The 18,167-nt window shown below is 42.0% G+C and overlaps 1 protein-coding gene across 2 annotated transcripts in view; it reads right to left on the reverse strand.

Moving 5' to 3' along the window:
• The window catches only part of prkcaa (protein kinase C, alpha, a), a 127,788-nt gene that overhangs the window by 53,766 nt on the left and 55,855 nt on the right, over positions 1-18,167 (reverse strand). For both annotated transcript variants that reach the window (XM_062387082.1, XM_062387083.1), the window contains exons 4-5: positions 3,032-3,143; positions 973-1,101 (exon numbers count right to left, since the gene is read on the reverse strand). In XM_062387082.1, coding sequence (XP_062243066.1) covers positions 973-1,101; positions 3,032-3,143 — 241 coding nt within the window. The remainder of the gene's footprint in view (positions 1-972; positions 1,102-3,031; positions 3,144-18,167) is intronic.

Genomic DNA, 18,167 nt, shown 5'->3' on the forward strand with positions numbered 1-18,167 from the left:
TCAGGAAATGTTTGGGAGAATGACTTTAATCAAAACTTGAGGTTATTGTATATATGAGAGGTGTGGTACTCTTTTTTTGATGGTTCACCTAATGAAAGTGGATTTTTCATCTGATCTGAATAGTCTCTGCAGTATCACATCACCAGGAAGTAAACGAAGATCACAAGTCATCTTGTCCAGAGCTCGATAGCCAAAGACCAGGTTTCTCATTAATTAAAGTGAATAGATTATCGGGTGAATTGATCACGTAGAATATCCCTCTAATGAACAATGGTAAGACAGACGCTTGTAAAGCCACAACCCTGTTCTTCAGCAGAACACTGGGAATCTGGTTTCATGTTATTCTGATGAAAAATACATTTCTATTAGCTTTGCAGAGAGAGCTCAGTTGCATCGGATACTCCAGCAAACTCAGGGCAAGTCGTGACTGTTTAAAAAGAGTACCAACACGAGGCCCACGCAGCAGAGCCACACACCTCTGCAGGAATACATATTTGGATCGGGACTGCCTTCAAAGTGGGTCTAACCGTGAATTGTTTCTAACAGGAGAGCGTTTATCAGGAGAGGCTCTATCGATCCGTGCAGAAGAGGGACTAAAGCCTTCGATGCGTACTGACAGACACAAGGCCAGCCGTGCAGTCAGCAGCAGGGTTCACTGCATCACAAGTGGGCCCAGCTAAGGCAGTCTAATTCAGGTTAATGGCAGCAGGCGAGAGAAAGCTCCCGTCTGAATTTGAATGTGTGAAATTACACAACCAGGGTTCAGGGGCAAGACGAGTAAAGCTGGCATAGGCTCATAATCGAAACAGAACAATATAATAATATTATATTATATAATTATCTACACACACACATACACACTCACACAAGCACAAGTTTTCACTGAAACCAAAGCCCGTTCAGATCCATCCCACTCTCTATCTTGAACGCCATTCACTTTGGTGTGTGCTGGTAGAACAGGGTGAGGCCTACCTGTGACCTGCAGCTTATCCTCGGTGACCTCGCACTTGAGGAAAAGACGGCCCCTCCTCTCGGTGTGGTCCGTTCCACACATGCTGGGCACGTTCATAACACACGTATTATGGACGTTCATGTCACAGGCTGGAGGGAAATAAGAAGAAATCCAGAAGAAGTTTGGTCAGATAACGGCATTTCATTCAACCAAACACACTGGATCAAGGCTTTCTTTGCACTGGCTCACACACTGATTCTGTAATTGTTCCTCATTGACACATGTGTTGGTGAGTTTAATTACCATCACCATGAGGTTTTGCTTTCATCTGTGTTTGGTATTTTGTATGTTAGTTTGCAGCATTAGGATTATCATAAAAGTTGTTGGGAGGATGCGGTGTAGGTCAGGGAAGAACCCATTTCTTTGGTGCGTTTCTTATGGTGCTCCCCAAATTTATAATTAATGTATCCACATAAAAACAATTATGCTTATTTAGGGGACTGGTCTTTATGGGTGTGTGTAGTTTGGTGCAACTTGTTTGAAAATAAAGGGACTGTTGGGCCTTGGCGTAGGTAATCGCTCCTCTGACATGACGGATTATGACAAAACTTGGTGGAAGGAGGCAGTGTGGGTCAGGGTAGAATTCATAATATCTTGGTGTGGATCTGGATTAGGGGGTGGATACCAAGGGTAGTAACCTTGGAATATAGGTTTGCGCTCTCCAAACACCCTTCCTGTTTAAAGAAGCAATAATTCTCACAGAAAATGTCCTTTATTGATTAAATATCATCTCATAAAAGCAATCTGTGCATGAACGCATCCTCTCATGGCCTCATGCTCTAATACAGTAAGCTTCTTTTAAAAAATCCTCTGACTTACTGTACCTATATAAGGACATATTTCAATTTCATTTTGTGTACCATACGTGTCTTTCACAATATTTAAGGCTTGTTATTTGGACTGAAAGCTGGATGAGAGAGGAAATAACAAGGTTATGACCCAGTTTCAGCTCTGTGATATCATGCATACCAGGCATGTGTGTCTGCCAGCTGAGCCGCCCTGTCATGCACTGGGGACGGTTTCCAGTGGTTACGTCATGATGCCACCAGGTGATGACAAATAATGAAAAGGGGATCCGCTGCTACCGCAACACCCCACGTCAACAAACACTTTTTTGTGCCTCAATGTGACAAGTGGATGCTGCTGTGCAATTCCGACCGCGCCGTGATTAGAGGTTCAATTGATCTGCCAAAACAATTTCCCCGCTCCACATCTCTATTTATGTTCACCCCGGAGGAATCATTAGGCATGACTGGTGGTCTGTAGAAGGTGGTGGATAAGGCATTAAGGAGCTCGTTAGGGCATTCAGACTTTAAGTTGCCAAACACAAGATTAAAACCAAGAGGAGGGACGGAGGCATATTAATGAAGTCTCTGTACGGCTTTGATCGCAACATAGCTCACTGAAAAAAGGCAATGTGTGATTTTAATGAGTGAAAGTCAAAGACTAGGGAAACTACACTCGCCTGTGTTTTACAGAGAAAAACCGGACAATAACCTGTAGTCAGTGTCGGATTCATTTCCCTCTTTTACTATTGGAGCATCAACCTGCAATTTTTTTTTCAAATTCAATAGGGCCTCCCACCGTCGATGCTCGGGCCCTAATTACAATCTAAACGGCTTTTTATACTACTGATGAAGAAAAACAGCTGAGACTGAATGTTTAATATTCCCTGACAGGTATCATCTTTAGATATAAATGATTCTTGGAGCCCATCAGACCATCATTTGATGACGAATTGGACTCTAGGAGGCAACGGTCAATATTTTGGGTCGTCCAGTGAAAGTGGATATCTTTCTGACACGAGTCGGACATTTCTCCAAACAGCGATACTTTTGTAGGTGTCTTGTGTCCAGATGACATAAACAGCTGTCTGCGTATGGAAGCAGATTCTGAATATACACATGTTGCTGTTCAATACAAGCACTACTTAATTTCAAATGAGGCTTGTTTCTTACAAACAAGCCTCATTTGTGGAAATGTTGCAGAGATGAAATCTGATGAAATCTGATTACTCACTGTCACATTTCATGCCCTGGTGGATGAGGCCGTAGAGCAGAGAGCCACAGTGGTCACAGAAGGTGGGGCTCCCATAGGTGTGGATCTTAAACTTGTGTTTCGTTCTGGGATCCTGGAGAGAAAAAAAAAACAAGAGAAAAGGAAAAGGGGGATGAAAAAGAAGTGAAGGAATGTGAAGAGCCAATCACCGCTGTTAGATAAAGCTGTGACAACAAATCTACTTGAATTAAAAACACAGGTTTATTACAGTGTATTGATTCAGAAGAGGAAATTGCACTGCGACAAGAGTTCAAACGATAACGATCACCTTTGAAAATCTGTCTGTAGCTTAATGAGGAAGAAATGTGGTTTAAAAAAGGAGCTTTGGCTTCAGGCATTTTTGATGAGCTCTCTTGTCTACACCGCTTGTTTTTGTCTCTGTCGACTTGCACTGCTTGAATGTTCGTTGTAGCACTAATGACTGCAGAGGAAACAAGATATGAACCCAGGGTAGGCTGGTAATAAAGTCCTCTTGAATCTTGAAAAGGAAGAAAATTGCGTGTCTTAAGTAATGTGATCTCAGTAAGAGGAAACTGTTTTTTGGCTTAAATCCAGAATTTCAAATGATCTATCCTCGAAACCTGGCCTCGGTCAAATAGACGGCATCCCTTAAATCCCTCACACGCACATTTCTGAAAGACATATGAAAGTTGAAATCATCAGAGAGATCACGTGTCGACATAATCAACGTCACCCAGGAGACAATTCGAAAGCCATTGAGTGCAATCACTTCAGGCCGGGTTAAGGTTTAGTTCCTAATCAGTGATACTTCTTTCCTTTTATCACTTGAAGGAGCAATGATCAATCTCTATCAGACTTTTTCATTATGCCCTTGTTTTTTGGGTCGTCTCTCCATCCTGCTCGACCACCTGGGCATTACGTAAGATAACATTACAATGAATTGAAAAGCACCAAAGAAATAAAGCCATATTTCAGGATTATTGCAAAATTACAGACATGAGAGTCTTGAGTAATCACCGCAATTAAATATTCTATGTTATTAAAAATGTTATGACCTGCCTCATGCATCATTCTTCTTATAGCTGTACAGGTAATGAGTGTGAATAGTCATTAAATCTATAAAAGATTTCCATTCATCATTAGCCTATTATCCTAGTTCATTGCTCCGGGTTGGGTATATTAATATTATACTACATCAAACATTAAAATAATCTGAGTTTAAGTATATTACTATGGAGTTTGTATAAGACTGCACAGCAAAGGAGTCTTTGGTTGCAAAATCACATCTTTGTAAAGATAATAATGTGAAATCTGAATGATGTGACTATTTTCCTACATACAAGACAAGGTGCAAGACCATAATTGACACAATTTGTGAGTCCTGAAAGAAAAGGTTTTCCTTGGTAAGTGGTCTGCATTTATAAAGCACTTCATTCACCAATTCAGCACTTTTTATATCACACATCGTTCACATATCAAGTGAAAAGCAGCCATGCGGACTGGAGGAGCCGGGGATCGAACCCTGAAACATCTGGTGTTTAGATGAGCCGCTCCATTTACTGTTCCACAACTCTATAATATACTCCAAACAACAGGGAAACAGGGTCAACTATCATTCCTTTATGAACTCATAAAGTACAGTTTCCAAACTCCAAAACCTGTTTGATTTCATTATCCCCTAAGAATATCACATTAATCTAATTAGTTTTGATAATTCTTCAAGTGTCCCCTAAGTCAACGTGTATGAGAACAGGACTTAGAGTTTTAATTATTATTTTGAGTAACACCAGATTTCAATATATATTTGAAGTTTATATAGAGTTATTACCACCTGTGTGTATATATGCAGATGATCTATTGGTGTATGTTCCTATCTCACCATTTAAAACATTAACACACTTGGCACTCCTTGATGATATACACAGTGTTACACATTATCATGTGGCCTCCCAAGACAGCACTAACAAAACAAGCCGTCTATTGTTCTTCATTTACATTTGTCTTTTCTAAACACAGGCCTGGTATTTGGATAGTTGGATTCTTTCACCAATCCTAACAAATGCAGCACCCATCTTTTTTATTACCCTTGTCACCACTCACTGAGGCAACATCCATTATACATTTGGATACTCAAGAAAGGCAATACTCAGCGTGAAGGGGAGTCTGTATTTATAGTCAGAGCAGAAGGAGATGGAGGGAGGCACAGCAGATTTACGACAGGTCAAATATTCCACCAAGCTACGACAGAGGAGCAGAGAGCGACAAACCAGTGGGTGATTCAGTGGATTTAGTCGAACCAGGAGTGGGACTCTAACTGGAAATAACACACTGTGCCACCTCTGGAATCACCCTGTTATGCATTTGAGCAAACAATTCCTTTCAACACCAGAATGGTAATGTAAACTTCATGACCTGGGTCCATTTCCTCTGGCACATTTACAGATGAATGTAATATGATATTAAACTAAACAAATGGTTCTCTGTGCCAGCTCTACCTTAAGTAAACATGTGGAAGTGTTTAGTAAAGCCTGAGGGCATTTTCTTTCATGTGATGTGTTGAGCAAGCAGTTGCCACCCTCTTTCCTTTACAGTAAAGAGTTGTAGATGCAAAACAGAGCAGACATACAGTATGAAGCACAGCACGCATGAGGTTTGGATTAATGATTTGAATGAAAGTTGGTGTAGTAAAGATAAATTAAAATACCACTGCAGCACTTACATTGCATTACAGTGAATGGTTTTCATTCATTTTGTACACTCCATCAGCGGCTTGAGGAGAATATACTCCACTGGAGGGATAAGTGGAGGGCTGCCACTTTTCCAAGGCCAGGTTCAAAGGGGTTTCCTGCTCAATCTCAAACTGTGCTGTACTGTAAATCCCTCACAGATTTAGAATCATCCCTTTCAGTGAATATGCAATGAGAAAATTTTCCAGATTAGTCCGTTCTTTCTTTTTCTTTTTTCCCCTGCATTTAGTTGAAAGAACAAATGCCTCTGTGTATTTCCTAGAAACAGCAAAGAGAGAGAAATAATCTTTCCTTTCCTCGTTTTAGTTTCTTTTTCTTTTTTCAAGTTTCTTGAGAAAGTCTCAGATGTGAAACGGATGAAAAAGAGCCCAACTGACCCAGTAGAGATAAATCATCAATAATGGGGAGCGGAGCGTCATATATCTCAGTGAGAGCTGACAGTATCTCACCATGCGGCGCCGCTGTGATCAATGCTGCTGTTTGCCATTTCACTGTGATTGACACCAGCCCCAGGACTAATGCAACAGAGGCTCCTGAGATCTGGCTTCCAATCTGTGCGTCAGCCTGCAGAGACCAACAGCACCTTTACAGGACAAAGACAAATGCGGCCTTTGTCTGATCGCGTTTGTGATAAATCCGCTGTCATCTCAAACTGAAGACATGTTGGGATTCGGCTGCTGCAGATGACTTTAAATACGGCACGGATCAAAGGCTGAGACCATTTTCCCACTCCCTTGAATGAGATGCAATCCTAAGAGTCATCCGACGCCATATTCAGTATAAACACACATTTTTTAGTTCTCGGCCAAAAACTTGTTCTGTAGCCCTTTGTCATTTTACCATTTGTTCTCTTGTTGTACAGCACTTTGTAAGTTATGTGGAAAAGTGCAATCTTAATACAGTCATTATTGTTATCAGATGTGTCCCATGCATTTTAATACAATACACAAATAGTTTGAAAACAACTTGTGTTAATTGTATGTTTTCTTGCAAAGATAAGGAAATTGCATTCATCTAAACATCCAATTTAAAGCCCTGACCCCACCGTGCACAGGCCAGCCGTCAGGGTGTTATTCAAGGACAGACGAGAAAACGAGAGAGGTAGACAGTCAGTGGAGGAAGAGAGAGAGGGAGAGCCAGCTGCACTTATTCAAGTCCACCCACACACAGCTGAACCTGTAGGATTATCATCTTGTTATCCCCCCTCCCCTCCCGCTTTGTTCCCTCGATCTATATGAATGAGTGATGCAACTAAGACCCACATTCAGCTGCAGATGAATCATGTACTTTTATCAACCGTCACATCGGCTTTTGATGGAAGAAACACGGATCAAATGTTCCACGATAATGGAAAATACTTGAACTGTGCTGGTACAATCTGTGTCGGAATAATCTGAATATTTCAAAAAATTCACGTGAACACCACCTCGAAGTCTGAAGTTGGACATGCTTCGAAAACCCAAGTTGCCAAGTTGCTGCTGGCCATAACCTAAAACAATGGACTAATCCAAATGTTGACGACAGGGATCACCATGAGTCGTTAATACGCCTCCTGAGCATGATATAAATATATTTACAGATTTAATGTAAATACACAGTTGTTGTCCAACAAGTTCATTTCCCACACGGAATATATGAGTCAGGTCATCACAATGTTTACAAGGATTCGACCTCTGGGGAATATGAATATCTGCACCAAATATCATGGCAAGCCATCCAATAATTGTTGGGATATTTCTGTCTGGACCTGACTGTTGGACCAACCCACAGAATAACTCTGTCAATCCTGGAGCCAGTCAAATGAATCCACACAACTCAGACTTGTGTAATTGCCTCACTTAGTAATGAATCAACAATCATTACAGTCATAAACATTTCCTGACGAATGAATGACTGGATATGAACATCCAGCCCAACAGGTGTGAACCGTTTGTCTTTTAAAGATTCACCTGAGCGAGTTGTTGTGTGCAGAAAGTGAAACCTGTAAATGAGTGGCGCTGACTACACGTCACTGGGAACACAAGGTTGTCCATTAACTCATCCTCTTTCAGAGCGCAGTGGGATGGAAGGGTTTACCCCTGTGGCTTCTATCCTCTATTACAGCCTAATTAGGACTTAATGGGAGATTCAAGGCAGACTGGGTGGCGCTGCCCTGACAGAGCAGCAGGGGAAGGAGAGTGTAATGCCGAAAGCAACGATGAACTCAATCACTGGGCTCAACACAGGGAGGCTGCAGCGGCAAAACAAAGATAGGGGGTGTTACATGTTGACTGGATGATGTAGCACGGAGGTTGCCCTTTAGCTACTGGTAATGCGGAGCCAATGGGATTGTCAAGATGTCACAAGCACTGACATGATGAGTACTTTTGCATAAATAGAGGAGAATCTGTCATTCTTAGAGTAAAGTTTATTTTTAGTACAAATAAAGGATTGTAACAGCCGGATTGAGAGCCAAGACAATTAACAGAGCAGATCTCACTGAGCTCTATTAATCTGGAAAGGAAAAACAAGAGGTAAATGTGTTTCTAACTGACAAAAAAAAAGAAAAACATGCATTTCCATGACAGGTGACATGAAAAAACACTGATTCCCAGTGTGTATCAATTAGTGAGGAAAGGAAGAAAAAGAAAACCTCTGAGGTTCTTCTTCAGGCAGCAGAGCAGAATCCTCCACTTCTGAGAAAGCAACAGCGTCACCACTTGTTTGACAATTTGTACTCTGAAATGTTATCATCTCTACATCATTAACATTCTCTGTTAAAATGTGGAAATTGTCACGTTTCACTGACACTTTCAGTCATCCAAGCAAGACCGAATTGCCCACACAACGACTGAATGATATTTCCCGTTACTCTTCTTTTATATTATGATTCCTTAAAAAAAGTTCTAATATCTTCAAGTAGATTTCTCTCTAACTGAGATCCTTAAATGTACTTCAACATTTCTATCCCGTAGTAATCCCAGGCACATGTGAAGTCAATGATCACCAACAAACACGGGGCAGAGGGCTGATCAAATGACTGGAGGCCACCAGGAGATAGTGATGAAAACAGAAGTACGTGGGGGGGCAGCCCAGTCGTGTTAACTAATTAGCCAGACTCTTCAACCCAGCCTAATTAGCGAGGAGGACGCCAACCAGCCGCTGTTAATGAACAGCTTGGCAGTGTGACCCTGACCTGGCAGAGGCAAGGGGACTGGCAGGGGCCGATCATGTTCAATGCCCATTTTATACAGAGAGGCCCACTAGACGGCTGTTGAGAACCAAACAGGTCAGTATGCTGCAGCCCCACTGTGTGATTTTAGATAGCGTGTCGGAATCTGAGATGTGAGGTGAACCCCCGCCCCAATAAACCTAAGGCGACTAGGGCTCTGTAGCAGCGGCGGCTGAGACTCAGACGTTGGTGCTCACAGCAAAAACGTGTTTGTGACAATGGCCACATTAATGGCAACGACTACTGACTCTCCAGTTCTGGGTTTTGGGTTCTGCGTACTGAGAACAGCTCTTCGTGCAGCAGTGGCGGTGCAGCTTCAGGGTTCTGGGGACTGAGTCCTGCAGCCGGTCTTTACTTGCTGTGGCTAAATCACTGCTGGTCACTGTGACAGTTTCAGACAGAAAGCTGCAGCCAACTGTATGTGTGAATGGTTGTTTGTTTCTATACGTAAGCCCTGTTGTCACTAATGACATGTCCAGGGTGTACCCTGCCTCTCGTCCAATGTCGGCTAATATTTGATCCATCATCCCCCTGCAACCCTAGAAGGAATAGCGAGGAGATGGATTGGATGGATTTGCAGATGTTCTCCTTGAGCTGCGGTGGGCTGAGCTCTCTCAAATCAACCTCGGGCAGCGGACCAGCAGCCATTCATAATGAAAACAACGCTGATGGCTCTATTTATTTTTCATAGCATAAAAGACATATGGAATAACCAGAGTGCAGCAATCATCAAAGGGGCTGTATGGCTCATTCAGACCCCCCACATCCCACTGAGTCAAAAGAGATCCACCTGGTGTGACATTTGCTGCCAGAGAGCGAGAGAGAGAGAGAGAGAGACAGAGAGAGAGAGAGAGAGAGAGAAAATTAGATGTATCACTTCATCTCTGGCATAGCCTTCCCTCACTTGTCTCTTTGACCCATCTGTTCCCTGCAGCACTGAGGAATACGTCTTCACAGTGATGCTTGCAGGTGAACAATTTCTATAATAAATTACCTTCCCTTAACATCCAGCATCAGACAATTATTGACCACCTTCAGACTCTCCCCTGAGTCCTCCCTCCCTCCTCCCTCCCCTGCTCATTCTCTCCCCTTACACTCTCCTCCCTCTTCTACCCATCATCCCTCACTGGGAGATGACATTTGAATATGATGTGGCAGCGTATGCGCTCCTCGCTCTACTGTCCTATAGAGTCACGGTCTCTTGTGGTTAACCTGTATATATACACACAGACATGTTCTATTCATGTAAACACATGCACAAAGGCCGTGCAGGCTGTGTTCCTTTTACTTCAAATCAGTATGTTTGATAGATGCAGTGTTTTCCTGTTAGACAGTTTCCTAAATCGATAGCTTCAGCTGCAGACAACATGCCCACTGACAGAGATGCATGGCATTTGGAGGTGGATCAGTGTGATGTGAAACCACAACAGTGCAATCTCACTCTCAGATAAAGACTGTTACTTTGTACATCTTTCATACCTAATATCAAACAGGTTTGTCAATATCACCACAAAAAAATGACTGAAACACTTTTTAAGTAAACAGTTTTGGTTAATTGGTGGCGGCATGATGGTGCATTCGATCTCTGGTGGGGCTGTGTTTTCTCTGGCTTCCATCCACAGTCTATTGACACGTAATTTGGGGTTTCGTTAGCTGAAGACTATAAATGTACCATATATGTGAATGGTTGTTTGTCTCTGTGTGTCGAACCAGGGATTTGCTGTCCAGTGTGATTGTCTCCAGTCCCCCTGCGAGCCTTAAAGAAAAATCGTATGTATGTATATGTATATATGGACGGATGGATGTATGGATGGATGGATGGATGGATGGATGGACACTCTGAACCAGACACCCTGAAGTGACACCCTGAACCAGACGATGCATTCTGCATTACTGCAAAACCAAGTTGTGTCACTTCTGTGGTTTCGTCCATCATATTAATCACCTTTCCTTCAACCTCGCCGCTCAAACATCCCAGTCAATCACATCGTCGGACACACACAGGCGTGTTTAAAGGACTTTGGAAATTAACACTGAGCTTGATTAAAGTTCTCGCTCGACCAATCTCACCTCAGAACACACACACACACACACACACGCATACTCACACGCACGCACACACAGACTTTGCTGCTGGCTCTCTAGTGAAGCTCCTCAGCCTGAAGCTACGGGAGTATAATCGGTGGTTACGAAGGTGAGTGGAGGCTTTGAAGAGAACAAAATGGAGCTATAATTTATCCAGACGTGAGGTGTGAGGCTCGGCAGGGTTACTATTTTTAGCATATAAATCACAACTCTGATTCCACTTGCCCTTTCACTAAGCTGCTGAGTGCTGAGAGGGGGGGGCAGGTTGTCACCACAGCTCACAGGAGGTTTCCCTCGCCGTGTGCCATCCGCTAACACATCTGTCTGCTATAGAAGAGCGAGTAAAGAACGTTTAAACCGCTGTAGAGTTTATGATGACATTTAAATGAGCACCATCTAAAACAGGACTCTAGCAGTGGTGCCATTGTACCATGATAAGTTTCCCGTGTGTCACCATCATGTAGAGGTTTTGTGGTTGGTTGCTGTCACTTCAAGCTTTTTCCATCCAAAATCAACATGGTCTATGATTGTGTGAAATAATTTGCTCGATCAAAGAGCAGTCTCTCTGTGACCAGTAGTGGCAATTCAACCAGCATTTATGTTGCTCGTATATCCATGAGTCTGATATCTGAAGGATGGATGAGGGGGTCGGCCTCAGCAGTGACGAGTCGTACTGGACCATGGACGAAAAATCAAGATCTTGATTACGTTGAAATGATTTTCTCCATCGAATGGTTGGGCTCAGCCTTTGAGATATGGTGAGTTAAGATATCAGGAGAGAGCTCACAGTAAAACCACAGTTTAGGTGGTTCGGAGTAAGGATGCCTCCGGGGCGCCTTCTGTTGGTGGTTTACCAGGTACGCCCAACCGAAAAGAGGCCCCAAGCGTAGGCCCGGAACATGCTGGGACAACTTATCCACATCTGGCCTGGGAAAACCTCAAGATCCCCCAGAAAGAGGAGGGAAGCATGACCCGGGAGAGGGATGTTTGGGATTTCCAACTTAGATAAGCGGAATAAAAACGTGGTTGTAAATCTGTGAATATCAAATTGTTTCATGCAGCTGAAACAGGTGAGGGACGTTTCTCCTTAGCTCAAGCCAAAACATGCTGTACACAGTTCAAAAAAATTCTATGGAATCTTTGAAATGTGCAATTAGTAAACAAGTGGAAAATAATATACATAGATATATAAGAAAGATGCTGATGAAGACACCCAGTGTGTGGCCCCTACCTCTAAATAACAGCATCCTAAACTCCTGCTGTGGCGCGCAGGCCATCACAAACCCCCCTGCTGTGAATCACACCCACTTCTTTCGAGCAAACACAGACACACATTTGCTTTGGCACAACATGCAAACAATCCTCTCAGTATGTTTCTAATATTTAAATTGGGCCACTCAAAATGAAAGCGCCAGGCAGAATTAAAAAAGGAACAACACCCGCCTGCTTGGTTTGACACAGCTGGAGAAAAAACCAAGCTCCCCGTTCACACAGCACTTAGAGCGCTGCAGAGATGTGCTCCAATGCAATTAGCATAGCCAGACACACAAGCTGGGAGTGACATGCACTGGGTCAGCCGAGGACAAGATGGTCTGCCATGGTCTGGCACATCGGCTGAACGATGACTGCACTGCACCTTCTCTCCGGCACGGTAACAGTATAAAAACGAGGGGTCTGAATTACAAAGAAATAAGACCTGGTGGTTAGTTCGGTTATACCGCAAACACCATAAACCAAAATAAATTGGGTTATCAGGTGCAGGCCATCTGTCAGGTGCATGACAAATGTCTTCCAAAAAGGTATCTAATAGCCTTGGCAGAGTCTTTATTCACTGTAATGAGTCAGTTGACAGGGGCAGTGGTTTCGCTGTGCATCTCTGCTCTTTGTGGTCGATTAGCTCTGTGGTTCGTATTTCAGAAACTCAATAAAACTTGTTTTTTTGTTTGTGCAATCTCTCTGCAGCCGTGTGTGTATTTGTGTGTTTGGGGTATTGAATTATTGACGAGAGGAAAACATATCGATTTGGCTTCTTTAGCGCTGCAAAAAAAGAGGAGCCCAGGAATTCAACAAACATATCGTAGTGCCTGGTCTGAAAAGAAATGAGTGCACGGAGGGAGAGGGGAGAGGATTCTCAGATTTATGTGTAACGTCCAACAAGATCAAGTGCACCTCCAACTGTTTCTGGAGTTGTCTCCTAAATACTCACTGTGTAGACAACAGCCGCTTCAGGTCAGAAATGACTGCTGGCTATGTTTGCATTTCTCGATGGCTGCCTTTTAAAGATGTAATGGCATCAAGCAGTGAATTAGTGAATGAGCATAATCACAGTTATTGCTCTTTCAAATGATTGTCTAAATGTGTAGTGAACAGAGGAAAGGCCGGAAGCCAATCCAGATAATAACAGACTCTTTGCTGTGACCCCATATCCAATGATCCGCTGGAACACACACCAGGCAATTATCATCAGATCGTCATGGTTCCATTTAGCAGAGGAGGTGATGTTTTCATCAGCGTTTGTTTGTAGTTATTTGGCAACATCACACAAAAGCCACTGGAAAGATTAGCATAGAACTTGGTGGGAGGATGTGGTATGAGTCAGGGAATAATTTATTATATTTTGGTGATATTTCTATTAAGAGGGCGGATCCAGAAACTGTTTGAAGTTTTCTATTATCATCACGAGAGAGGGTGTTTTTCCACACTTGCGGAGGGCTAGTATCTATGAACAGGTGGAATTCTGTGCAACATAATGATCCAGATTTTGAGAATCTAAATAAATATTCTTGAATAGATGGTTTTTAGTTATTTACTGTATTGCAATTTTGTTGATGTGTTCACAAACACTCGTCTGTCCGTCCTGAGAGAAGGATCCATGACATGTGGCTGTCTCTGAGGATTCTATGTGTTTTCCCCTGTTAATCTCAATATGTGTCAATATGATGATAAGTGGCCAATTACCCTTGTTGGAGGAATGTGCCCTTCTAGTTTATTCTGTTTGAAACTGACTTGCCTCCAACACTTTAGGAAAACAAAAAAGACAGCTATACATATTTAGATGTTATAAATGTAATAAATGAGATCCTCTAAATCAGACTTACAGGGCAGCATATCTGACATCCCTGTCACTGCAACATGTGGAAAGGTGCAGTTACCAATCTGCCCGTGATAACAGGTGTTGCTTAAGGTGCAGACGCTCCCACTATCTCTCCATGTGGTTTGAAGAAATGTCCTCATGTATGGCGTTAGAAAAAGAATATGTTCAACCTCGAAAAGGAAAGAGACATTTCTCTGATGAATGCTGGTCTGATTTGAAGGACTTTATTGGTAATATATCACAATCTGTTGTGGTTCGGAGATGAGTCATGTTTCATTTATGTATATTTGCATCTGGTAGACCTGTTTAGTTGATAGGGTTGCTTGACTCACTAAAGACACCTCTTCGCCATTGGTTTTTCTTCTGCTTTCGTTTAACCCTTGTCTGGTTATTTATCTTAGTTAAATAATAATACAAAGTACACAAAACTGTTTCTAAGTCTCTGGGGATACTGTACAGAAGAAGATGGGGAGAAGCAGATATAACGTCTGTAACTGGTATCAGATCTATTTCTGGTGCTGAGCTTCAGACCTGCTGCTGGTTCAGCTTCAGGCCTAACTCTCTGACGTGCCAAGTCAAGTTTAGACTTCAGACCTTCTCCGGCTTCTATTTCAAGTGTTTTTGTGTGCAGTGTCATACAGGACAGTTACAGATCTGATTGACCAGATCATAAACAAAACATGAGCAAATACATTATTAGATCGGCAGTTAAACAAAGGTGAGATAATAACAAATGCGTGCATGTGTTTGCTCTAGGTATAGCTCATCTTATACAATAAGCTGTTTATGGTCACGTTATGGAGATGTTACCTCCTTGTGGGGACCAAAAGAAGGGAGTGGACATGTTTTTTTAAATGTTTGGTTGGAGTGTGTGTGTGTGTGTGTGTGTATGCGTGCGTGCTTGCGCGTGTGCATGTGTGTGTTTGGAGGGTTTTCGCTGGAAGCTTTTTCAGAGAATAGATTAGGCAAATTCCCACTTCACCAATTTCTTCTACCCTCCATCAAAGACAAACACACAAAAACATACACACACTTCTGTTTCGTCTCATTCGAGCAAAGCCTTGATCAAACCTCTGTTTAGAAGGCCATGTCACGGACCATTAGCAGGAAAGACTAGAGATCTGTTAATCTCCATTAGGATCCCAGACCATAGAAATACCATCAGCAGGAAGCCCAGGGGACTTTCCAGCATCAACACCCACAGCCCCCGGACGTAGAGAAACATGTTTTCTTTTATGAATTTGTGATTGGGTTTACTAAGTTTATTTCACATATTTCTTATGAGTTATAGAAGAGATTCTAAAAATAAACTCCAGCTTTGGGCCAATATAAAAATAATTAACAAAAACAAATATCAAAAACCTCTATGAATAAATGATCTTTCAAAATACTATAAGATAAGCAGCATATTTGTACTATTTCTACTTTTTATCCCATACTAAGACAATAACACCGTATTTCCACAATTTCTGATCCAGTACCAGCCTCAAGACTAAATCCTAATGTTGTGGAAAAATATTCAATTAGGAGGCTTGATTAAAAACATGGAAATTACACTGAGTTCATTATTCTAATGACAGCAATAACCTTTACGACAGACGACAGTTTCTTTTGAACATTAAACACTTAATTAAAAGTGTCAGCTCACATTTCGAGATGATGTTGGGATAAAGGGAAAGTTTTCACCCCGGTCCATTGTTTGTTGGTAGGTTTGTTTGTTTTCAACCCAAAGATATGCACAGGAAAGAACCGATTACATTTTCCTGAGACTCTCGAGAGGTGGGTGGATCCAGGAATTTTAATTCACATTTTTCCACATTTCATTGATTTCATAGACAATAATATGAAAATCTGGGACATTTAGGGGACTAATATTTATGAGTGAGTACAGTTTGGTGCAAATCTAAATCTACATCCAGTGAATTTAAATGTGGTTTCATAAGGTGAGTGCACTTCCAGTTGTCATTGTGTTGGGTCTATCTGACATTAATGTTTTTCAATTAATCTGCGTGAATACAGCGAGAGGCTTTGTTGATATTGCTGTTTTCATTGATGATCATGATTGATGATTGATGATCATGATCAACGGTGACAAAGGGCAGCAGCGTGGCCTTATCTCTGCTACTGCTCAGTAACCCTTTAGCGTTTACACGGGTGGGAATCAGAGAGGCTTGACACCAGATCGCACATATTATGTGTGTACCAGTGTTTACAATCCCTGACAATGCTCATAATGTTACCTTGTTATTGTAACCATAGTATTTGAATGAGCGTTGCAAACTAAACCTAGAACTGGATTCAACTGTTGACTTGAATCGTGTCTTAGCAGCAGTGTCCTCACAATCCCATGAAGATACTTAATAAAGATACTTTTGTGAAAGAAATCTGAACTTGATCTCTGTCTCTAAGGAAACATACACACACACACACACACACACACAGACACACACAGAAAACACACACACACACACACAAACACACAGTCACGAGTTCAACCTATGACAACAGCAACCAGAACCACCCTCACTTAGATTCCTACATGTCGTCAGCCAGTATTTACAATGTTAATTCCCTGAAAGAAAAGGCAAACACAATGGTATCATGCTGTGTCGAAAGAGCAATAACTGTCAGGCTCCATAGTCCAACTATACAAACACTTCCTAGACAGAATAATAAACTCTCATGTTCTTATTTGCCTTATTTTTCTCCTTTGTCAGAGCATGGGAACTCAAAACTACATCCATTCTCATCTATATGTGCTTCGCTATGCTCCAAGAGACAAACGTTTGAATTTGAAATAGCGATTTCTGTTCAAATGGCAACAGTTGTGTGAGGAGTTTTGCAATAATATCTACCCAAGTTCGGGACATGAGGTAGATTTTGAGAGCACTTCTGTAAGACGGTGGAAAAGGTGCTTCCTCAGCCTTTTTCCGTCTTCTTACATTTAACAATTGGTCATTTGATATATAACATATAATATTTGAATTTCGATTATCGATTAGATAATGTTGATCATCTTTTTTTTGTTGTGTGTTGTATTGTTTTACAGGAAGTTGTTGTTATCAGGTTTGTTTGGGATGTTGCTCTGTGTTTTTCTCCGGTATGTGCGGGCAGACCAGCAGGTTGATCAGGGAGAGTAACAACAGGTTCGCACGACCAGGTCTCTGAGAGAGGAGGGGCTGGGCAGACTCAAAGTGACAGAGGATGGGTGAAGTGTGCTGCATTGGATCACATTTTAGTCAACCTATTGACTTTGTCTGCTGTATTTGTGCAGATGGGTTGAATTGTGAGGTCAGCAGTAACCCTGGGTCCAAACTCGATCTTGTCTTGAGTGTGGTTCCTATTTCTCTTTCTGTTTAGCTTGCCTTCTACTTACCGGCGCAGGTGGTATGTTCCAGGCAGGTTAGGCTATAAAGCAAAAGGCCAGTCAGTAGTGAGGGGAGAGAGGAATTGTCAGCTTGTGGTGAGGCTGCAGAGTTTTCTAGTTGTGTGCTCTTTTTCATTCTCTAGTAGGATTTAGTTTTGTTGCCTTTCTGTTTGTTAACAAAATGCACAAAAAACAATATCTACTTCTGTCTCTTCAGCGTCCTCCACCTCTATCTGAGGCTGACTGCGCTACAAAGACACACACACACGTTTGTCTACACAAACATGTGTCGCCTCAGGAGAATGAACTCAGGGTCTTACATGAGAGAGTTCAGGAGCCACGGTCTCATCAGCTTTACAATCCACTGGGAGAAATAAACAATTCGAATGCATGCTCAACAACAGTGTGAGGCAATCTACATCACAAACACTTATTTTCATTCATCACTAAATACATTTTGTCTCCGCATCAGAGAAAAGATCCAATCTTAGATTTCTCATAAATGATCTAATCCTTTTCTGTCATGTGATTTTGACTCCAAACCCACACAGTTATCATAGACTGAAGTATTTCTGTTGACAAAAGAAGAAAAACCCTGAGCGAAAACTAAAACACCCTCAAACAGATCCGTA

This window comes from Platichthys flesus, chromosome 5, assembly GCF_949316205.1.
Source record: "Platichthys flesus chromosome 5, fPlaFle2.1, whole genome shotgun sequence".
In the NCBI taxonomy this organism is placed as follows: Eukaryota; Metazoa; Chordata; class Actinopteri; order Pleuronectiformes; family Pleuronectidae; genus Platichthys; species Platichthys flesus.